The 23671-nt window shown below is 35.9% G+C and overlaps 2 protein-coding genes and 1 long non-coding RNA gene across 8 annotated transcripts in view; 2 read left to right on the top strand and 1 right to left on the bottom strand.

Moving 5' to 3' along the window:
* Window positions 1-23671, top strand: part of LOC127964942 (uncharacterized) — a 171511-nt gene that overhangs the window by 145993 nt on the left and 1847 nt on the right. Inside the window, exons 4-6 of one of the 5 annotated variants that reach the window (XM_052565507.1) lie at window positions 16745-16873; window positions 17187-17321; window positions 17447-17561. The exons of 1 other annotated variant lie outside the window; for it this stretch is intronic. In XM_052565507.1, coding sequence (XP_052421467.1) covers window positions 16745-16873; window positions 17187-17321; window positions 17447-17561 — 379 coding nt within the window. Of the gene's footprint in view, window positions 1-16744; window positions 16874-17186; window positions 17322-17446; window positions 17562-21070; window positions 21216-23671 lie in introns of those variants that run through there. 3 more of the 5 variants (XM_052565505.1, XR_008155165.1, XM_052565506.1) reach the window with 3 other exon arrangements.
* The window catches only part of LOC127964893 (NACHT, LRR and PYD domains-containing protein 12-like), a 97135-nt gene that overhangs the window by 31040 nt on the left and 42424 nt on the right, over window positions 1-23671 (bottom strand). The window lies entirely within an intron of this gene.
* LOC127964966 (uncharacterized) lies at window positions 1300-6585 on the top strand. Of its 2 annotated transcripts, XR_008155197.1 has the most exons (4): window positions 1300-1373; window positions 2435-2556; window positions 2656-2756; window positions 5069-6585. It is a non-coding gene; the product is annotated as an uncharacterized LOC127964966 (long non-coding RNA). The 2 variants fall into 2 exon arrangements; XR_008155196.1 differs by having other exon boundaries at window positions 2435-2756.

Consider the following 23671-nt stretch of genomic DNA (forward strand, 5'->3'; position numbering starts at 1 on the left):
AAACACTTTGATATTCCGTATAGAATCGATTCTGACTGTTTAAATGGAGAAAACATTAACTCGGAACATTTGTTTCACTTTTGATTTGTGACGCGAAAAACTGGCGTCACTTCCTGAGCGCGATCTCTCATCCTGTTCACGTTTGATCCAGTTTTACAGGCTTTCACGTCTAACATACTAATAGAATACATTATATCAAACTTCAAGTTATTTATACAAAAATGAGCTTTTATACAAAAAGGAGCAGAGTTAATTAAATAATTTTAGTTGCTTGTTTCAGTGCTCAGACTTCATCTGACCAGTAAAAAAAAAAAAAAAAAAAATGTCAGTCAATACATTAACTAATGTGAACAAATGATGCCTTATTGTAATGTGTTACCATATATATAAAGAAGAAACCAAACTAATGTATAGTTTACATTTGAAGCTATTCAACTTAGTTTCATATAAGAATATGGCATGCAGTTGCTTTAAACAATGGTCAAAAGCTATTCAAAACATCATTCAATGTAAATTTAAAAAATCAAATAATCTTAATTACAATTTCAAAGGAGCAATCAGCAATTATGATTTGGCATTTAATATACCATTAACAAGTAAAATGAATTACATTTAATAAGTAATTAATCTGAAAATGAATATGTACAAATATGTACAAATAAATAAAATGCAATATATTTTTTTTTTAATGATAACATTTATTTCTATAAAAATATACTAAGTATTCCTGCACTGGTCTTACCTCGGCATCCATAACTGCTGAAGGTGAATCCAACTCATTCCCTAACGTTTACATTAGAAGTTGAACTACAGGAGCGGGTGCAAGACAATTTCAGCACAGAGCATCTGGTTTCATTCTTTTCTAAAAATATCTCAAGGTGTCAGCAGAACTATAGTGTTATTGAGAAACTAAATGATGTATTGGTTTCATTTTCAATAGTATGTGTTCTATTACAGTTCTGTGGCTAAAACCACCATCAATGTGTTCTTCCAGGAACCAGTAACAAGACGTTGTTTCTTTGAAGTCGAGATGGAGTACCGTACACTGTAAAAAATTATTAAGCAGTTTAGTTGTTTCAATTAATTTTTTTATGTTGACACGACTTGCAGTTACTGAATTTGTTCATTCAACTAAAAATTTTAAGTTTTCAGTGTCTCAACTAGTTTGAAAGTTGACTGAACTAGGTCATTTGTCCTCATAACTTAAAAAAAATTGTTGACTCAATTCAATAGCAATATCACGTTCACAACATCACTTATCGCGAGATCTCGTCATTCTCCTGAATGCTGTTGAAGAGAGAAGAAGGTCGTCAGCCTGCCATTCTAGTCAGTTTCTCCTCAAAGTTTGGACATTTGACTAGAATACAACTTTGGTAAGTAAAATATTCGTATTTATTGGCTTAATGTGTAAAATTACATTTGTTGTCTCAGAAGAGTAAGTATTGTTTAAAGAGTCGTATATTCTGTATGTAAGTTACTGTATGTAAATGTTCGTTTCGCGGCACTCTGAAGCCTCAAAATACAGGCGGTTCCACAGTATTCTCCTTATAAATATTAAAACAGATATTCTCCCATGCGGGACAGCGGAGCTGAACTTATGTGGAGAACGATAAAAATACAGTTTGTATGTATTATTTGAGCCCAGGGCTGCGTTAGAGGCCGTGCAAACAGAGCGCGAGAGCTCAACGCGGATCACTGTATGGATTAAGAACGGCGGGAATAAAAAAAAAAAAAAAGGAACTACTCTAAACCTGACAGCGCAAGACATTCGTCAGAATATACATCGATGAAACATTAGGAGAAAAAAGAAGATTCCTACTCGAACTGTGTCTTTTCTGCATGTTATAAGGGAAACAAATGAGCACCATAGATGAGCACCTCCCTCAGAGTTCTTCTGGAGCGCGTATCTTAACGTTACATTTGATATCGCTGACATAAGCTTAGTTCTGATGATTATTTTACAGTCTACGGTTCAGATGAAGTTCTGAAGGTAGCGTTACAAACTCTTCTTTCAGTTTTCTGAAGTAACGTTAGTCATTCAAGTGCCTCGCTAGAACCTAGAACCCAGTGTAATACTGCGTGAATATCTGTTTTTATATAGTCTATGGTGAATATACGGTCATAAGTACATTGCGTACGTTTAAATCTATATATTTTAGAATAAGAGTAATAATAGCATATATCTTGTATAAATAGAGATACAATAACGATCGACACAAATGTGTTAAATTTCCTTTTATTGTGTTATAATTATGTGTTGTGTCATTTAAAAGCATCGTCTGGATGGTATAGTTTGTCTTTGGCATTTAATACAAACTTGTCAATACATTTGTCTTTCTCTGTAAAGATTTATTTATATGTATGTTTATTATTTTACAGTGTTTTAACATGTTTTTGTATTTTTCATGTTTATGATATTTTGGGATGACTGAAGATTCAGCGCAGAATTCAATAATCCTGTGGATGGACCACAGCGAGTCCTTTTGCAGTTATCCATCAAAAAGATATGCAGACATAATGGAAATGGCATTTACATTGTAGAGCTTGGACGAAGTTGTAAGTAAATTTATTTATTTATAAATGCACATTTATTGGAGTCTATATGCTTTACAATTGTAAGGCCCTGTTTAATGCATCCCTTTGTTTTTATTAAAGCACACAGGCTCTGTGCAGGAATTCATCAAGGACATGACTGCTGGGATTACGCTTCTGGATGACCAATCTGAGCACCATCAGTCTGCAGTCATGTGGTCCAGGTAATAGAAGAAGAAGAAATCTGGGTGATCTGGGGTTGTAACTCGTTAGACGATCTGTGTACTGTGTTAGACGATCTGGGACTGGGACTAACAGAAATAAACTAATTCAGGTTTAAAACAACTTGAGGTTTAGTAAATGACAATTTTCTTTCTTTTTCTTTTTTGGGTGAACCCTTTACGAAAATGTAGATATTTGCATTGGAAAACAGCTTCAAAATTTAGAGAACATAATTTGACATTATTTTCCCCAGTTTTATTCCGTGAATTTTCTATAATTGGTATTTAAAATGTCTTTATAAAGTGTTGAATTTATCTTCATAAAACCACCAGAAACCCTGTTTATGGACATAGCGATTCTTTATTATTTTGCTGAATACTGTTTTGAATCCTGAAAAATGTTCAGTTCTAGCATATTGGCCATTAGCAACTTTGCTTAAAGGATTGTTTCACCAAAAAAATTAAATTAGGCCATGTTTTACTCATTCTCAAGGCACCCTATGTGATTTTCTTCTTTCAGACGAATCTGATCTGAGTTGAATTAAACATTGTCCTGGCTCTTCCAAGTTATTTAATGGCAGCAGACAGGTGTGTTTTTTTTCTCAGCAGTCCAAAAATAGTCAAATAAAATGCACCCATCCATCAATAAAACGTGTCTCACATGGCTCTGGGGGGTGAATAAAGGCTTCCTGTAGCAAATCGATGCACTTTTTGTAAGAAAAATATCCATATTTAAAAAGTTGTAAACACTTTTTTTTCTCTTCCACTGACTATCATACGTGCAAGCCTAATTTTGTGATTCTACTTTGTGATTGGCGTATTGTTGTCTCCTCCGCTCTTCCATGTTCATCACTAATCACCGGTGCATGCATGACCCCTATGTCCTATTTTCATCCACCCGGAATGGCTCTTACGAAAGTGAGAGAAAAGGGTTTAAATATGTTTTGAATAACATTTTAAATATGTATTTTTTTTTATTACAAAAACACATGGATTCGCTACAGGAGGACATTATTCACCTCTCAGAGCCATGTGAGGTACTTTTTATTATGAATTGATGCACATTATTTGACTACTTTTGGACTGTTGAAAAAAACACCCACCTATTGCCATAAATATTTTTTTATATAATCCGTCTGGATTTGTCTGAAAGAAGAAAGTCATACACACCTACGATGCCATGAGGGTGAATAAAACATACATGGGTTAACCAACCCTTTAGGGCCATTTCATAGTCAACGCATCTGTAGGCATACGTGTCCCCGAGGCTACGCATCGTTATGCTTCGGCCGCCATTATGCGTCGGTGCGTAGCCAAATGTGTGGTCCTAGTTTTTGATACGCGACGTGCCGATTCACGCAATAATATGCGTTGTCGGTGGGGGCGACATTGCAAGTATTGTACATTAATTCAAGTATATTGTGTTTACAAAAGAAGAAGGTATACAATGAATTGAATACAATGGCGGGCGAAGAGGAAAAATTATACGAACTTATACATATTCATCCACATTTATACCATAGTTCATCAGCAACAGAATACACTCCTCTTCAGTTGCCATTGTAATCTGAATATCACGCGACCCGACTCTACTAATATCACCCGACTCTACTACCCCCTGTTGCGTGAGCCGTGTATTGCATACACGCATCAACCGTGACGCTTGCGTTCACTGTTTAGACTATGAAAAGGAGTGCGTCGCTCGCGTTTCTTGCTCGCGTTTCCCGCGTTGACTATGAAATGGCCCTTAGGAGTCATGCTTTACTCTGAACATGGAGTGCAACAGACTATTATTTAAAAGGAATACCTATTTACACCAATATATTTTCTGATCATTGTATAAATGGTGTGACAGATTAGACACTTAGAATCAGATTAAGAAAAAAAACCTGAATGTTGTATTGGTTTGTCACATTTTATGTCATTCAGAAATCATGTAGAATACCAGTGAAGCAAATAATTTCCCCCCATTTTTAGAATAGTTGGTTCTGGGGGTGTATTTTACACTTATCTTCCCATGGGATTTTAAACTCTTTGTTTTCAGCAGAACAAAGAATTTAGTACAGGCTTTTAACAGTTTAATACAGGAAGTTATTTTGAATGTTTCTAAACGAAACCGTTGAGGAGCACCATTTAATTTTGACTTTCATTTTTGGTTACATTTTTCTAAATATCTTCCACTTGAAGGTGAATTACACTTTGCATTAATTGGTAGCTGTGCTTTTAACAAAACACAAAACTTTAATAGTGTATGTACATATGTGTGTTCGTTTATAAATTTATTAAGTAATGTAATATTTTTTTTCTTTTCCCAGCCATCCAGTGACATTAAGGATGTTGAGAAAGAAATTGAAGAGGGCATTCTGATTGTAACTGAGGAACAGCAATGTGATGTGCTTCCCAAGGAATAACCAACATTGGTCTCATTTGGACATCCTGTCATCACTGACATCTCCCATGTCCCCAAGGCATTTGGACTCCTAATGGGTCTGTATGCAGTGAACATCCACCACCTCCAGCGCATTAAATACACCATTGAGGCTCTGCAAAAACTTGTGAAGATCAGCTGCTCCCACCATGTGCTCGCTACAGCGGCAGGAACTGTAGGTGTGGGGGAGTGAATGTTCAGCGCTCTCTCCACCCTCAACACCACAAATAAGGTGTCCTTGAGCAAGGCACAACTTCTCCCCGGGTACTGCAGCATAAATGGCTGCCCACTGCTTTGGGTGTGTGTTCACGGTGTGTGTTCACTGCTGTGTGTGTGCACTTTGGATGGGTTAAATGAAGAGCACAAATGTATGTCATGTCACTTTCACTTTTCAGTGTTCATGATGTGTCCATCGGCTCCACCGCACTCTTTCTTAAAAAGTAGTGTTTTTTTTTTTTATACAAGGAAAGGTTCTTTTGTGCCTTTCACTATATAGAATGTACATTAAAGTTTACATGTCATGACTTGGAATATGCATGTTCTCATGTAAACAAATGTTGTTTCACCTCTCATTTTCTTAAACAGTATGTACACATTTTCAGTATGTAGCATTATGATGGGGGACGAGTTTGGAAACTTTCAAGATCCTTCTGATGTTAACACCTCTGTCTGGTCATGTTGTGCTATGAAATTTAGAATCTGACTTTAGATCTTTGTGCTTCCATGTGCATTCATTCCATTTATATCTTATTATACAGAAGTACAGTACACTCATTTTTTGTAACTAATTGTGATATTATATTACATATATCTTGGTTTCTCATTTTGACCATGACTTGCATTATGGTGGGGGGAGTGCATGTGAACTTGTGCAGGGTTAATATGCAGAGTTCAACCTTCTGATTTTCATATTGCATTATGAAATTAAAAACAATCCCTGTGGTTTTGATCTGATGAATTGAAATGCAACTATTTGTTTCTCAATCCCATGCCAATGTTATTTATTATACATCACACTTTCAAGTGTCGGTTCAGATCTTTAGACGGTTGTTTGTATTTTGCATTTTTTGTTTTGTTTATCAATTATCAGTTGATGTGTTGACAGCAAATTGCTTGTTCAATTTAAATGTGAATGAAAGTGTTGTCTCTATCATTAAATAAATTACATAAAAAAAAAGTGTTTTGTCATCTTTATTTAAACATTTAAGGCAGTGGAGTAACATTTGTTTATGATTATTGATCGAAGTAAAAAAAATCCCTGTTGACACAACATGATTTAGTTGACTGGACTAGAAAATAATAGTCAAGTCAACTTAAAGAAATTTGTTACCTGGACTAACTCCACTCTAGTTTGAAATTGTTTCAACAAGATTTTTTTTGTCAAGATAACAAAAAAATTTTAGGCAGCGGGGTAACAAAATATTTTTAGTTGACTCAACAAATTATTTTTTACAGTGTATGTTTTAAAAATGAGTGTGTTAACAGATCCAAAGTTATTTCAGTAATATGCATCCTGATTTACATATGATAGTAAAAGATGACGTTTTAACAAATATAATAAAAAATTTTATCCATTTTTTGAAAAAAAAAGAAAAAGTTTTACGTTTAAACAATATATACCAATTATTCCAAATTATATATTTATTTGAAGATAAATAATGCTTATATATAAGCATCCATGAGAGTAGCACCTGCTTGTGAAAATGACTAACTGGAACTTTACTTAATTCAAAGTTGCATTGCAACAAGAAAGCAACACCAGCCATCTTTTCAAAGATTAGATTAAGAATTAAATACAACATTTTATTTTTGTATTGAAAAGTCATACAACATTTTACATGCTAGTAAACATATTTGTGAATCTTTGGGGGTCTGAAATAGATGTTGCTCAATCATATTAAAAATATACACATAAATTTATTCAGAGAAATAACTGATGACATACAGTACGGACTTGAAGCTTTCTTTCAAGATGTTAAGTTTTTCATTTCAGTACAGAGCAATATATAGTAACAGAGGCTATTGAGTTATTCTTTGTATATTGAAATCAATTTCAGATACTGATTGGTTCATGTTTAATAATTCCTGAATAATGATGTTCATAAAGAAAAAGATTATATTTTGTGTTTGATCAGTCATCTGTGTCAGTGGTGTGCAGCAGACACACAAACACCTAAACGGTTTAAATATATCTCTTATCCTGCTCAAAAAGACCAAAAACATTCCAGATAACATGAAGTAAAAATTAATTTCACATTATTTTCAGGTCGAAGCATGATTTAAACAGTTACAGCACATTCACACGCAATCGCTTTCGCAATAATGCATTCAAACAAATGTAATCTTACAGTGTTACTTCATCTGTATCTGATTTTGAATGAGCAGAAATCTGTAAGAAATGCATTGATCTGTAGATAAAATAAAAATGTACTGTTATTTTCATCACAAACAAAATTTGCACATCAGAATACAGTAATTATATTAATGCTGACATCCATGTTATTAGCTTGGCATGTGGTAGGAAAAAAAAGTTTGCACACAATAGCCTAAGCCACTTTGAAACTTATTAAAAATTTTATTTTAATATAGGCTACGTTATGAACATAACATTTCAAACATACTGAAATACTTTAGCCACAGAGCGAAGGCGGAGCAGTGTTTCTGGTATCACTGAGCGTGGAGTGGAGTGGGAGCGGGAAATTGTGAACCCGGAGCGGAGCTGGAGCGGAGTGATAATTAAATGCTCTGAGCGCGGAGGGGAAATTGTTGCCACTCCACTCCGCTCCCATACTCTGGTCCCAATAAGGCTGTTGACTCTTGCAGCTCCAGGTGTTTGAACTTTGGTTCGAGGGGTTCTCTGTGTTCTCCTTTTCCTTGTCGAGGTAAGCAAGGTTAGCCTCCTTGTGCGCGCTTCTCAAATGTACTTTTAAAGTCGTAGGATTTTTCCCTTTCATAAATTGTCCTCATATTTTACCACCTTCCACTGCAAGACACTTGCTTTTATCTGACACACATCATATTCAGAGTAATCCTAAATAAGAGTCTGTCGCTTTCTTCCAACTTTCGGTAACACCATGATGCATGATATTAAATATGATTCACACCTTAACAAAATATACACATTTAACACCCCATTGAAATTCCTTTACCTCTTACAAAACCCACACACCGAACCAAAACTCTACACATCTTCTTTACAGCATTCACACTCTATACAGACACCACAGCTGTATGTTAGACTACAGCATTCACACCCTATAAAGTTACTAAATTTACCTGTACAATAGCCTCCTCATCTGGACTGAAGCAGCACACATTCAGTGTAAGAGTAAACACATGACATAACATTATTTCATATTTGAATCACAGCTTAAATAGTGTTTTGACATCGACAACCCAAGTGTATTTTACATGGAAGTAAATTAATCCCAATTGATTTTTAATTAAAAAAGCGTATTGAATTACAAGAATTGAAAAAATATGCATTGCAATAGACGTACCTGCATTTTAAATGCTTTGAATTTTTAAGTCTTGCATAATTATGGGCTGAAATTCAACATGGTTGTATATTTAAGACATGAATATTTCAATTAAAAACATTTCAAACTGATTTTCATAATCAAAAATTCAAGAATTCATATTCACCTTTCAGATTTCACTTCCAAAATATTCGATCTATTTAAAAATACAACCTATAATATTCAACAGGCAAGTTTCAGTCCATTTTATTTCGCTTTACAAACTCGCTTCCACAAATTCAGTGGTTCAAATTCGACAGTAAAGTCACCGTTTCACATCCGGGAACAACAGGAAAATCAGTAGATTACCGATCACAATCTCATCTGCTGTAAATCGTCTTCACCGGCAGGGGGTGCAAGCGCTACTTTGTCTTAACAAGCATCAACGAAACCGTCACGAGAGGCCTTCATAAAACATCATTTGACGAAATGGACCGAGAGGTGAGTACAAGTTATCATTTTATAGGTCAGTATGCTGTATTTATATGCGGAAAATTAAGATTAAGACCCAAATCATTGTTTACTCAAGAGTCTAAGTGATTCCTCTTGTTACCCCGAGTACGCAAGCTGTGTTTTTTTTTTTGTTTTTTTTTTTTACTACAAAGGTGACATATTGTGATCAATATAAATCCATATTTCTCTTGCCTGCGGTATTTATATATTTTTTCAAGTAAAACCACTATAATACGCTGAAACTGGGTGTATTGCTTGGTTATGCTATGTTTGGTTAATGACAATATACTAAATTAATAAATGACATCAAAATAAAAGTAATTACTGGAAATCTAAAATAGTTTTCAGATGTAACTGTAATCTGATTACCCCTTATTTAAAATGTAATTATAACGACATACAGTTACTCATTTTTTGTATTTTAAATGCGTAATGCCGTTACATATATTTCGTTACACCCCAGCCCTGATTATTTATGATTGTGTAGCATACTGTAAATGTAAGTAGTTCACATGCCCTCACATAACCATACAAGTCACACAAGCTTGATTTATTTTTTGACAAGAAAACTTTTTCAAACTGTTTGAATGGAGTGCATGTATGCAGAGTGTCCCAAATGCAAACTGAAAAGCTTGTTAATTTATTGACTTCTCATAATAAAAATAATAATGACTTTTGGTTTATAAATCACATTTTTAAAACCCAATGCACTTGTGTGTATCAGTATGGATCAGTAACCTCAACATATTTTAGCCTACCTATCAGTAGAATAAATAAAAAACATGATTTTTAGGGATGAAAACTAAAAACATGTATATAATGTATACTATTTGTAAGAAAAGTACGTCTGTTAAAATTCTCAGTCATCCAGGTCATAGTTATCCAAGAAGGGTTGGCTCAGGGGTGGCAACCCCACAGAGGTTAAATGCCTGGCACTCCCCATCAGTCATTTAGAAATGAAGAAACCCCTTGGATGAGAGGCAATATCTTCAAATATGGACGTACCAAGTCCAGTTGCCCTTGATTTAACCCTTCTTGAGTATACAACATGGGTAAGACACACAAAAGCGTACTTGCGTTAACCTTCATACCCTGGAATGGTTCTAGGGTTGACGGTAACAGGGTTGACGAAAAAGGTTATTGGCGGCCATTACTAGCCATGAGGTATAGGTAATGACACCACATTACGTGCCTTAATGAGAGGCTTAATATTATCATATATAAACATTTTTAAATATGTACAAATAACTTTTTAATGTATGCTTTTCTGGTAACAGGGCTGACCCAATGAGCGTGTCCCTGTCTTTCAGACATTACATAAACTCAAAGAAAATTCATTAAAAAGAAGAGAACACTTACTTGTCTTCTACAATCAACTTCTTGAAAGTCAGATGATGTCACTTCCTGGAACTGATGCAACTTTTGGAACAGTCCATTATCTTTAAAGAGGTTTTTTTTATAAAAAGTAACAGGGTTGACGAGAACCTAGGGACCCGACTAAATTGTGTGTTTTTTTATTTCATTTGACACGTTAAGAATAAAATCCATTTATGACTAATGAACTGACACTTAAGGCTTTATACAAGTATATGTTCTTTTATGATAGTTTGACTTTTTTGGCCTCGATAGCAAGTAGAAGTAGAAAAATCATACTGAGGGACAGGCCATTTTCAACATTTCTTCAAGATGCTTTGCACAAAAATGTGATTAAAATCCTTTAAAAACCAAAGAAACAGAAAATAATTTATTCTTATATTATGAGACATTATGGAAACTAGAATATTAAATATTTTATTTGTTTTATGTTTTATTAATATTTACAGAGCTTTTTTTCCCTGAGGGACACAAAATGGCACGTTTTCGTATAATGACCCAAATAGCACCATTTTTATATATTATATAGGACCATTAAATACAACCCAACCGCAATTATAAAATAAATCTGCCACTTATAAATTAAGTTACATTTCTACCAGTAGAGTAGTTAATCTCCGTCTTTTAATTAAATAGGACTTGTCACTGCTATGTCCAGGTAAGGGCTTAATTTCTCAAAAGCATCGTAGGCATAAGCAGATGATAGAACTAATGTCACAGTGTTTCCAGCAGCCTTACACTCTATTCATATTCTGCCTGCAGGCCCCGCTTTAATCGCGGGAGAGAGAGAGCTCCGGTAACGGCTGCTCTGAGCTCACAAACACTGCCGTATCGAGCATTACATGCTAAATGAAAGAAAAATGAAATCGAACATTTTCTAAACGCAGTCAGTTTCCTTCTGAAATACAGTGATGAAAAACACCCGCTCTGGTATTTGATTTTGAAACTTGCAGTGGTCATGTTTATTAAATGAAGTCAAAGCCTTTTTGAAAATCAATTTTTGGCGGTCAGTTTTCGATGGTTTTCAGAAAGACAGTTCTGTATCTACATTAATAATTTTATATCTATGTTGACGTAATATTTTTTAAGAAACTTTCCATCTTCCATCCATGCCGTGTTTGTTTTTCACAAGGGAGACAATGAAGTGCTGAGATCAGCAAGGCACCTTTTGGCACTTTTGACACCAGAGAGAGCTGATGGGTCTTCTACTAGTCAGGGTATAAACAGGTATTGCTTTTTTTATTATTAAATGGCAACACATACATTGTGGTCAAAATGTAGATTTTTGTTGTTGTTTGGTCTGTCAGATCATCTCATGTTAGAGGCCAAACTCCGGGGCCATCTTCTGTCCAAACAGAAATGACCAGGTAAGTAGAAACTGTATATAACAATCCTCGCCTATTATAAATCGTAGGTCTGTTCTGACTTCCATGTTACAGTTTTTAAAACAGGTCCTATCCTGGATTGTTCTCAAATCGTAGAGGAAAACAACGTTTCACTGGACCATGTCCTGTGCCCATAAAACCCACACCATTTCAGGTCATGTTCCATCTGCTGCCAGCCCAATGTGAGCGGTCCCCTAGTGCAGTGGTTCTCAAACTGGGGGTCGCGACCCCTCGGGGGGTCGCAGAATGATTTCAAGGGGTCGCGAGTTGGTTTGGAAAAATTCTGTATTTTCTGACTACAAAAAATATTTTTCAATACTAAAAAATTAAGATTACAAATAAATATTTTTTTTGATTTCTAAAGACAGAACTGATTAGAGATTTAAAAAAATATATATAATGTCGTGACTCTAAGATAACGTCACCCTGCACCGACTGATCGCTAGTTATCAATACTGCACGCAACTGCACGTGGAAACTGCAACGGCAAGAATGGATAAATTTGTAATTTGCAAGGTTAGAAATGTTGAGAAAATTGTGGACAGCCTGAATCATCTGAACCGTGTACCTCTACAAAACACAAGAGCTAGACCCGTTCTGACCAATGTAGGAAAAGTCGGAAATATCAAGAGGAATTCATAAAGTATGGATTCACTTGCTCTTCTGTCAACGATTTGGACCATTCTCAGTGTGTAATCTGTTCAGAAGTGCTTGCCCATGAAAGTATGAAGCCTGGAAAAACGCAGAGACATTTGGAGACAAGAAACCCTGCTTGTGTTGAAAAACCTATAGATGTTTTTCACAGAAAAGAGAAGGAATTATACAGATTCATATTTGTGTGAGCAGACTTTTTCAGCTGTTACGTACATGAAAAAAAAATACAGATCACGTCTTGATGTTGAGGATGATCTGCGAGTAGCCGTATCCAACATCAGGCCACAGATTACACTTTTGTGCACCGAAAAACAAGTGCACCCATCCCACTGTAAGGTAAACCTAAATACAGTAAATATTATGAAAGTTTGTTTCCGCCACGTCAGAAAATATTTGAAAAGATAATTTTTTAAATCTAAAAATTGCGAGTTTAAATCTGGACTGGGACGCAGAACTGCACTCTAGATGAGAGTATGACTCATCAGGAGGTAATGTGCCATTACACTTCCCCTCAAAAAGAACCTGTTCACTTATTTATTTTTGTGAATTGTCATATAGATTAGCGATAGAATCTAGATTAATTAATCCTGTTATCTTTAATAGTTATGTTTCTTTTCTGTTTTTCTTTTTTTTAACAGTTATGTGATAAACTCATGGAATTGTATCAAAAACTTGGTGAGGTAACTGGTGGTTGGCTTCTTTATAAGGCAGCAGGTAATATTTACTGCCTTCAGTAATTGGTTGGCCTAGCTGTCTAAATAATTAGTTATTAATTACGCACACATACATACATGCATACACACAAAGAGAACAGTACTGTGCTGAAGCGTTATGCACATTTGATGTTTTATAAGAGAAGTCTGCTTTAGTGTGTTAATAGGAAATGTAAGATCTATCTATTTATCCATATATATATATATAAGGGGTGTAATGGTACACTAACATGACTGTTCAGTATTAACCTGGTTATCGAAGTCATGAAGTTACAGTCAGCTGTGCAGTAAAGTATACAAAGAGAGCACTCTCCTGCACATTACTATAATATTAAAGGGATCGTTCACCCAAAAATGAAAATTCCTTCTTCATTTACTCGCCCTCAAGTTGTTCCAAACCTGTATGAACTTTCATTTTTGGGTGAACTATCCCTTTAACAGAACCCAGACTATTAAACTCAGTTGCCTTTTTTTATTTTTAGATTTAATAATCAACACTCAAATAAATACTATAAAGAGAAACATGTAAATTGCACTTAAGGCAGGTTTTGATACATTTATAGTCAGAATACTAATCATTGTTATATAGCTCAACACGTTTAGTTTTAATTCAAATTTTCTTAAATTTTTTGCAAGTATCATGCCTTTATTGATATTTTTCCATGGTTGAAGCACTGGCTGCAAGATTACATGTAAACAAAGATTGTCTGTTATTTTTCTTCTGCTATTTGTTCTGTTGTAAACAGCGTTGCATTATCATGTGCTGTGCCTTCTGAATTAGAGTGTGGATCGCCTATGACAGACTTTATTCATTATCTGACTATGCACTGAACCGTGTCGTCCATACCGTGATGGTTCAGGCCAATTAAATGTACCGTTACACCCCTACATAGTGCTTAACAAATTTATTAGACCACCTGCCACAGAGAAAACAAATATTTTAGAATCTGTCAAAACTTGTTTAAAACTATTTGACAATAATACTGTCATTTATTAGGCAAATAACAAACTGAAAATGTAATATTTGGTATGCAGTCCAAATGCCAAGCTGGCTTTCATTGTTTTATGTGCAGTACTTTTCCACAGTCTCTGATGACTTCCAAATGATTTCTAGTTGTTCCTAAAGACTTGCTTTTGATTAAACTTTTGTCCAATCTACTGTATCTTTCTGTAATAATATGAAATCCCCATATTCATCGGGAAGAAGGAGGCGGGAACCGGCGCACAATCAAATTACATTTTAATAATACCAAAACAAACAAAACAGCGCACCAGCCCCTCACGGACGGCTGATGCGCACAAATAAAAAGCAAAACATAAAATAATGTCCCAGGCCTGTTCCTCTCTCGTCCTTCACGGTCGTCGCTCCAGTTTTATATCCTTCCATCTCCTCCGTGGGACTCGAGACCGGTGGTGGAGCACAGGTGTAGCTCATCTCCAATCACTACACCTGGCCTCACTCCTCGTTCCCACGCCTCTCGGCCCCGCCACACTCGCCACACTTTCAATCCATTAAATCCCTAATTTGTTCAATAGAATGCAGTCTATACTTTGACTTGGCCAACTGTGACTAAATAGCTCAGTTTACACAAGCTGATGTATTAACATTACAAAAACATGAATTATTTTTAGTTAGTTTTGGGCAGCTGTGGCACTAACCTTACATTGTGTGGTGGTCTAGTAAGCGTTGTCGTAGGCTATATATATCCTTATATTATTATTATATAGAACATTTGTATTAAACATGTTGTATTAAAGCCGATAAGTGATTGATTATTTCCCTCAGCAGAGACACTTCAGATGTGCACTGTTCACAATGATGGTTTTGAATGTCTTGATCTATTATTTGAAATCACTTCAAAAAAGTAAAATACCATTAATGCAACATGTGCAGCGCAAGTCTGGCAAATAGGCTACATTTAATTAATGGTGAGACATTTGTTTGGCTCTCAAAAATTATATAAAGATTTAGATTTTATGGCCAATGCATTGGTTATTGGCTTTCAGATACAAAGAATTATCGGTATCGACCAGAATTTTCATATTGGTGCATGCCATATATATATATATACATAACTGTTGTTGGTGTTTATACTTTTAGGGGGTTGGGGAAGCCGGAAGCTTTCACTTGTGGCACCTGCAGACTGTGGGTACACAGGCAGGCTTATCAAAACCCCCAAAATAGGGGAGAATTGTGTCATCTATATAGCTCCAGTACAAGATGAGCTCGATGTCACTCCCTTGCCACCATCATCAGAAGCAGTCCGAGATATGCCTAAAGCAATGTGCAAAAAATACTGTACCCACTTCAGATCCTCACAAATCACATTAAGACTTGTTCTGATGTTGTTGTGGTCGAAGATGGAGATGAAAGTCAGGATGAAACTCTGCATGATCCACAAGATGTGGAAAGTGAAAAAAAGAGCAATGAACAGGTAAATTCTCTCGGTATTCTTGCATTTCTTGCTAAATGTAGTTGGTCAAATCCTGTAGTTGAGGCAAAAAAGTTTTTAAGAAATGGTTGGTTATTCTATATTATAGGCTTGCTGTCCTATTTGTCAAGAAGAAATGCCCCTTGACATCTTGGAAGTTCATGCCAGTGAATGTGGGGAAAGGTGTGCATGCCAAAGAGTATTACTTTTGGCATAAATAGAAAAATATTTATAAAAGTACAGTACTCTTTACCTCATATTAGAAGCAGAATTTTAATTGTTGTTTTTTCCCACTTTCCTAAATTTTTTAAACTGATCAACTTCTACAAGCAAAGAAATGTAGAGAGGGCCTGTCCTGTCAAATGTCAACTTGAAGGTACAGCCTAGAGAAAATGAAACTGTGTATGCTATAAAATATGCAGCTTATAGTGTATCCATGATGTCAGCTTTAATAACTGTATTTTCATTGATTTTAGGGGATGCTGCAGTTGGTGATGGAGTCACCAGACACTTTTTTCTACAATTCTTGAAAAAATGAAGTATGGTTTCAGTTTGAACTTGGGTATGCAGTTAATTAGTTGCACTGAAAAATTTACATTTTTTGAATTAATTATTTTGATGGGATTTACTAAAGCTGATTTGCAATTGAATGAACAGGAAACACAGGAGTTACTTGCCTCTTTGAGGGACAGCCAGACCACTTGGTGCCCTCATCCTCACAATTCCTCATTGAAAGTGACCTCTTCCTAGTAGCGGGGAGAATGCTAGGTCATTCTTTTCTGCACGGCGGCCCATGTCTCGCAGGGCTCAGCAGAGCTTTTGTTCATGTTCTACTTCAAGGTTCTCAAGATACTGCCACTTTGCAACTGGAGGACTGCCCAGATGTTGACATACGGGAGACCATCAACTTGATGTGTGTGTGTGTGTGTGTGTGTGTTTATTTATTTGAAAATGGTTTGGAAAATGGTTTGACCTATTTGGAATGTAATGTTGTTGCTGGTATGTATGTGTGTTACAAATATTTTTATTTTTAGCTCAGTGGACAGTCTCCATTGAATGAGGACCAGTCTAGTAAAGTCCTGGAACTTTGTTTGTCTTGGGATCTTCCTGGTCCAACAGAAGAAAACAGAAGGTGGCTTTACGAACGTCTGCTGTCACATGCAGTAACTAACATTTGTGGATCGTATCCACTACCCTCATTTCTATACATTTCAATCATATTTTGCACCTAATTTTAATTGAATACATGGTAATGCATTTTGTATTATGCTTCTAATGGCACTGTTACACAGGTGTATAATAGTTTTTTACTAATTTACTGTTTAGATTGTGTGTGTGTGTGTGTGTGTGTATATATATATATATATATATATATATGATCTTTTAATTTATATCAAAAACCTTGTTAGTATGTTCTGTCTGTGTTGAAATTTTAATCATCTAATTAATTTTTTACCATTTCTTTGTATTTTGTAGGTTCTCGGGAGAAGAGTACGCCAAATCAAGCAACTGAAACGAGGACTGAAAGACACTTGTGTTTGGCCTCGTCTAACTGAGAGGAAGGATGTGGTATTCTTTCCCAAGGAATCGGAGGACTCATGCACTCCTGAGGTAAGGCTTTCTTCTCCAGAAGAGGACTACAAATAGTTTTTCCCTTAAACATGATATCAATAGCCATTTTTTGGCAAACATGAATACATGACTGATTATAGACTCTCGTTCTGTTTCTTGTTTAGATGCTGCTTTCACACATCTCCTGTCCTAGAGAGAGTGATGACGAAGATGATGAAGAATACTCAGCTGATATAAAGGAACGGATCACAGGGTATTTAAAGCAGTTCATTGAGACAGGTATGTGCATTGTCAACATTCTTACACAGTTTTGTTTTAAACAGCAGTTGAAGTACAAGTGTAAAAAGCCTAATGTAAGAAGCTAGTCTTCCATGTCTCATTTTTTCTCAATGCTAATAATGGCTAGCAGGTGAGTGGAGGCAAGGCTTTTTTTTATCCTCAAACAGCAACATTACACACTAACTAAAGTTGAAAAAGTGGAAAAGCATAATAGGACCCCTTTAATATACTGTACAGGATATCCACATAGCTATGTGAGATAATGTGCTTGTTAATGATTGCTTATGAACTAGTTACATAAAGATTAACAGATTATTTACTGTAAATCGAAGTGCTTACAAATGTCATTAAACTTGGAATTTATATGATTATGCAATTTAAATAACATATTAATTCATAATCACAACCTATAAGGTCATTAATTTAATATGTTTGCTCATCTTTTGTTGTGGTGTGTATTGTTTTTTTTTTTTTACCAATCATTAAATTATTGTTTTTGCTGTGCCCGATATGAAGTTGAAAATATTCATAATTTGTAAATGTTTATTATTAATCATTTACTACCTTTGTGTGTGTTGGACTTAACGCTAATGTAACAATACTTGTGTAAAGGGTGGTTAGTTAAGATTAGACTCCTTTACCAACCCTTAAAGCTACCCATACCAGCAAACCTGTCCCTAACCCGTATCCCACCTCAATAGCAGCTCGTGTGTTTGCAATAGAAGATGAACATAATAAGTACATTGTACATAATATTTTTTGACGCAAGTAGTTTAAGACACCTAATATAAAGTGTGACTTGTTCATTCTTATATTCTTACATTTTTCTCTTAAACATCCAGATCACTCATAGCTACATTTCCTTTTTGCATTTGTACATTTGTAAATGTAAAAAAGTGCATTACTGAATATATGAACTGGAGTTTGATGACATTTGTAGATTTTCAAGAATTTTTGTGTAAAATTGTGTCATTACTCACCCTCGTTCCACACCCATAAAACTGCAGTTCATATTCGAAACACAAATGAAGATCTTTTTGATGAAATCTGAAAGATTTCTGTGCCTCTGTTGACATCTATACAACTATCAATTAGATGCTTCAAAAAGTTTCTAGCGATCGTAAAACCAATCCAAGGAATAAAGCAGTTTAGTTCAAGGGCTTATAAGACCAGTCTGAATTCAGGGTGAACGATCCTTTTAACAAGCACATCTCATATTTAGGGCTGCAACTAACGATTATTTTGATAATCGATTAATCTGTCGATTATTTTTACGATTAATCGATTAATCGGTTTATGTACTTATATTTTAGTTTTTTCCATTTTTTCCCCAAGTAAATTATTAATAAAGGGTCTTTATCATTCAGCATAGATTTTTAAGAGATTTTAACCATTTTGCATTGTCATATCCTCATCAAAAATATACCTGGAGTTGTTTTATTACGTTAGTAATCCTTTGTCGAACTCTTCTGCAATCAAAACACTGATCCATACTCTAGCAAAATTCACAAGGAGATTTCAAATATTGTTTTCACCATGGCAGTCCTTAGAGCTCCTAAAGTAGTTTAACATCCCAAACAAAGCTTAAGGAATCTTTGAGAACATATGTTCACGAAGTATAAGGATAAAACAGAATAAAATTGCAGTGCATTGTATTTTATTATTTACTGGGAAAAAGCTTTATAGCTTATGCTGTGAAATTGTAAACAATCCTTCGAAAAAAAGTGCCAATGGCATGAAACCTGAATGGAACTCACAATTTAAAGTAAAATCCATCAGAAGGTTGTCCCGAAAAAAAAAATTGGGACACACACAAAAAACCTGCTGTGTGAAAAAGAGCAGTGAATACTTAGAAAAGAAGTGCATTTTAAATCTACTCAAACATTTACCTCTCTCATTCAGTCATAATTAGGCTGCAAGTCTGAATTATGAACTGGTAAACGACAAACTGATCACATAACATGTTTGTAAAGCTTTAAATGTTAACTGTTAAAAAGCAATGTTATCAGCTTTTACGACTAAACATTTGCAAACAACCTTGTACTGGAGAATCTGCACAAATAAAATTCTTAGGGGCCGTTCACATATCGCACCTAAAAACGCGTGGAAAACGCTAGTCGTGTCGCTTTCTCCTTCTTTCCAAAGCGCTCGGGCAGAAGCGCCCCTGGGGCGTCTGCCTTTGCTAAGCAACCATGACGTGCTCTCTCCATGACGTGCCCTCTCCATGAAGACCCGGAAATTTCAGCAAAGGATAAATGGATGCGGTGTGGACGCGCCTGGAAAAACGGGCTCATCGCACCGCGTGCGTATCTCGACCGCGTCGCTTCCATTATCAGCGTGCATACTGCGCGCCTACATAGGAAATAACGAACTTGAGCACGCAAAAGACACGATATGTGAACGGCCCCTTAAACAGTTCAGTAGTGCAGAGTTTACAGGTTACTCTTCATTTTGAAGGCTCAAAGTAAAGTACTCCCACTTCCCGCTGAATGCTGCAGAGACGCTGTTCGGGAAGCACGTGACATAAAACGAGGCCAGCTATTGGCTATTCGCTACTTCACCTGCTGTACTGGCTGAGTAAAACCTCCGGTGGCTCATTACTGCCACACTTTGGTCACCGCAGATTTGAAATATGCACGAAATGAGCCGCTTATGGCAAATAAAATTTATTTAGCGACGAATCGATTATTAAATTAGTTGACAACTATTTTAATAATCGATTTTAATCGATTAAATCGATTCGTTGTTTCAGCTCTACTCATATTTATAGCTATGTATGTTCTCACGATTTGATCATTATATAATGCTTATTAAGGATTTATTAAAGTTATTATAAAATGCTACCCCATCTTTAAACCCTCTGAAATTCCATTATATGAATCTAATCACAAATATCACAAAAACCCTACTGTTTTTTTTCTTTTTCATTTTTGGGATTGCTTTGTACATGATGCTTGTTGATCATGTTGCTATTTTTTGATACTATGCTATAAGATATAGTACGTTAAGTAATTGGTTAATGTTCTGTACACGCAGTCACTTATACGGTCAACTTGTATCGTTCCACAATGGTTTTTTTCATGCATGGGCTCATGCAGTGCTATAGACATTGTTGTTCCATAGCTTGTCGGAATTTGCTAAATACCATTAAGTACTTTATTCTTTTAAAGTATTAGAATTTATGCAAAATGTATATTTAAACATGTTCAATGGAAGTACAAATATTCAAAATAAGTCTATTCTTGAATAAAAAAAATCCATAATCCACTGTGCTTATGACTAACTGATGGAATGGTCAAATTAAACAAGTACAAATTAAACAAAAACAACATTCTTACATACAGGTTTTTTTTATTCAGATACTTTAACGTATTGAGTACAAATATTAATTCTTTCTTAATTGCTTCTGCTAGAAGTCTGCCTCTTTAAGGCTAAAGATGACAATCACATTTATTCCATAATCGATTGGCAAAAATGAAGTGCAGCTAGATAGATGTCCCAGCCAAAAGTCTGTGAAGGTCCTTTGGGGTCAACATTTTCTCTGAGTGCTTCTATTCGCTCATCAGTCAGGGGACATTGGGTTTGAGGCACAACAACGCTGGAATGTGCATCAACATCAGTCCACTACTCTCCCAGTCTATCTGTGGTGTGCTGAATCCCTTCAAACAATAACACAGCATTTTATGTCACAAATGAGATACCAATTACAGTTCTGAACACAGAATAAAGTTGCATCAATACAGAATAAAAATGTAATATCTTGTATTGAATACAGTGTGATTACTCAAAAGTTTTTACTGTCAAAATCCACAAACATAGCTCTATGTCAGGCTCAGGTACAGCATTGCGGACACTTCCCATCACCCACAGCTGGTTAGGAGACATATTACCCTCTGTGCGTATTGGGTGATTGTCCCAGGTGTTTCGGAATAGGTTGAGATCATCTTGAAGCCGTGGGAGAAATACACAGTGGCAACAGAACAGATGAGTAAGGTCAGAAATATTAAGGTGGCCACCTTCTTCCAAAGCATGCAGAACATCGTAGTAGACATTTGTCACTGATGACCAGACGTCTCTCCACAACCTCTCTATACTGAAAAGAAAAGTAATATGTCAGTTAAATCTAACATTTTTAGGCAGATGTTATGTACTGGTTGATAAATCATAAAAGTGGGTAATAATAATAAAATTGATTTTCAACAAAAAACTATTTTAACTCACCGCTGATTGTGGACGCTCTTTCCTGAAATAAAGCTTCCTCTTTCTGTCTCACGAACTGTGAACATCAGGCGAGCCACGTCCACATTTTCGACACCCTGATCTCCTCGTACCCTAAGAACATGGATGTTTAAGCACTGAGTTTGAAACGCATTTCTCAGAAATGTTAAATTACTCAATGCAAAATTCACAGACATAAGCTCCAGTTTTACAGCTTAAGCTAGTGCTAGACTAAAATACATTTTGAGCTGTTAAAACTGAAAGCAACTTTTACTGGAATATCATAACATATGTCAGCGCCACTGTTTGGTCTTAAGAGTGTCGATCATTTCATTTCTTGAACTTGAACTGAACTGAATATTATGAGGAGATCTTACTCTAGATCAGGTACTACCTGAGAGGGAAGCCAAATGTCTCCGCTGCTTCTTGAAAAAAATCCAAGGTGGTTTTAGCAAGGTTATTAGATGAAGCTCCAAGGTACATTATCTATTAAACAGAGGAAATTATTTGCCGGATGATTAGTGAATAGAATATAGAGAAGTCAAAAAATAGTTAATAGTGGGCACTACCTTGCGTGAAAAGCCATCCACACCCCAAAGATGACTATATTGTAGCTGTAACAAAAATATCATGCAAATGTTTTAAAAATGCACTCCGAGCTCTGGAAAGGACTGCAACATGCAATAATGGAGTAAACAAGCCTGACAAACTTACCGAATCCGTTTATAGTTGGTGTCAATGTGCATTATTGACCTAGGACCTGACACTGAATAGGTCCTTCGTACCACGCAGCCCAACTGTGCCCTTCGGGACATGACTCCCACTGTATCTGCCCTGACCCGGTCGAACTGCACTTGGTGTCCTTTACAGCTGCTCTCATCATTCTGTATCCACACTGAGGCATGTGTTGCTTTACATCTTTCACACAATCATCTAACTCTTCGTCCGTGAGAGTGCTATATCGCGCCCGAATGGAGAGGTTACATTCAGCCATTCGTCTGAAAACTGCGCGTCTACTTACTCCAAGCATGCAAGCAATGTTTGGAACAGAAAAGTTCATGTCCAGGAGATTGGTGATGTAGTCTGGTGAGATTAGAAGACGTGGTCGTCCCATCGACCCTGACTCCTGCAGAATAGTCGAAGTGCGCGTCTCCCCGTCTGACAGGTTTAGTCGAACTAGTCTGACAGTTCTGTGATGCCCTCGAAAATATCAGCTGGGATGGTAACTAAATTGGTCACAGCACTTAAAAAGACTAATTCTTGAGAGCAGATGAACTCCAGGTAGTCCATGTCAAGGGGTAGGCGTCCAACAGCATTTTCCAAGCGTGAACGGAGTCTTTCCAAAACATAATCCAAAAGCAAATGCTTAAGGGAAATTATAATAGCATGTTAAATACCTCAGTATTGCTGGCCAGATAAATGAAATAAAAAATTACATCCTTACAATGAACAAACACTTCACTAAAACACACTTTTAAAAAATTATTACTTTAAACACTTAATGTAGGCCTAATCAACTCACCGCTCGGTCCATTTCGTCAAATGATGTTTTATGAAGGCCTCTCGTGACGGTTTCGTTGATGCTTGTTAAGACAAAGTAGCGCTTGCACCCCCTGCCGGTGAAGACGATTTACAGCAGATGAGATTGTGATCGGTAATCTACTGATTTTCCTGTTGTTCCCGGATGTGAAACGGTGAATTTACTGTCGAATTTGAACCAGTGAATTTGTGGAAGCGAATTTGTAAAGCGAAATAAAATGGACTGAAACTTGCCTGTTGAATATTATAGGTTGTATTTTTTAAATAGATCGAATATTTTGGAAGTGAAATCTGAAAGGTGAATATGAATTCTTGAATTTTTGATTATGAAAATCAGTTTGAAATGTTTTTAA

This window comes from Carassius gibelio, chromosome B9, assembly GCF_023724105.1.
Source record: "Carassius gibelio isolate Cgi1373 ecotype wild population from Czech Republic chromosome B9, carGib1.2-hapl.c, whole genome shotgun sequence".
Lineage (NCBI taxonomy): Eukaryota > Metazoa > Chordata > Actinopteri > Cypriniformes > Cyprinidae > Carassius > Carassius gibelio.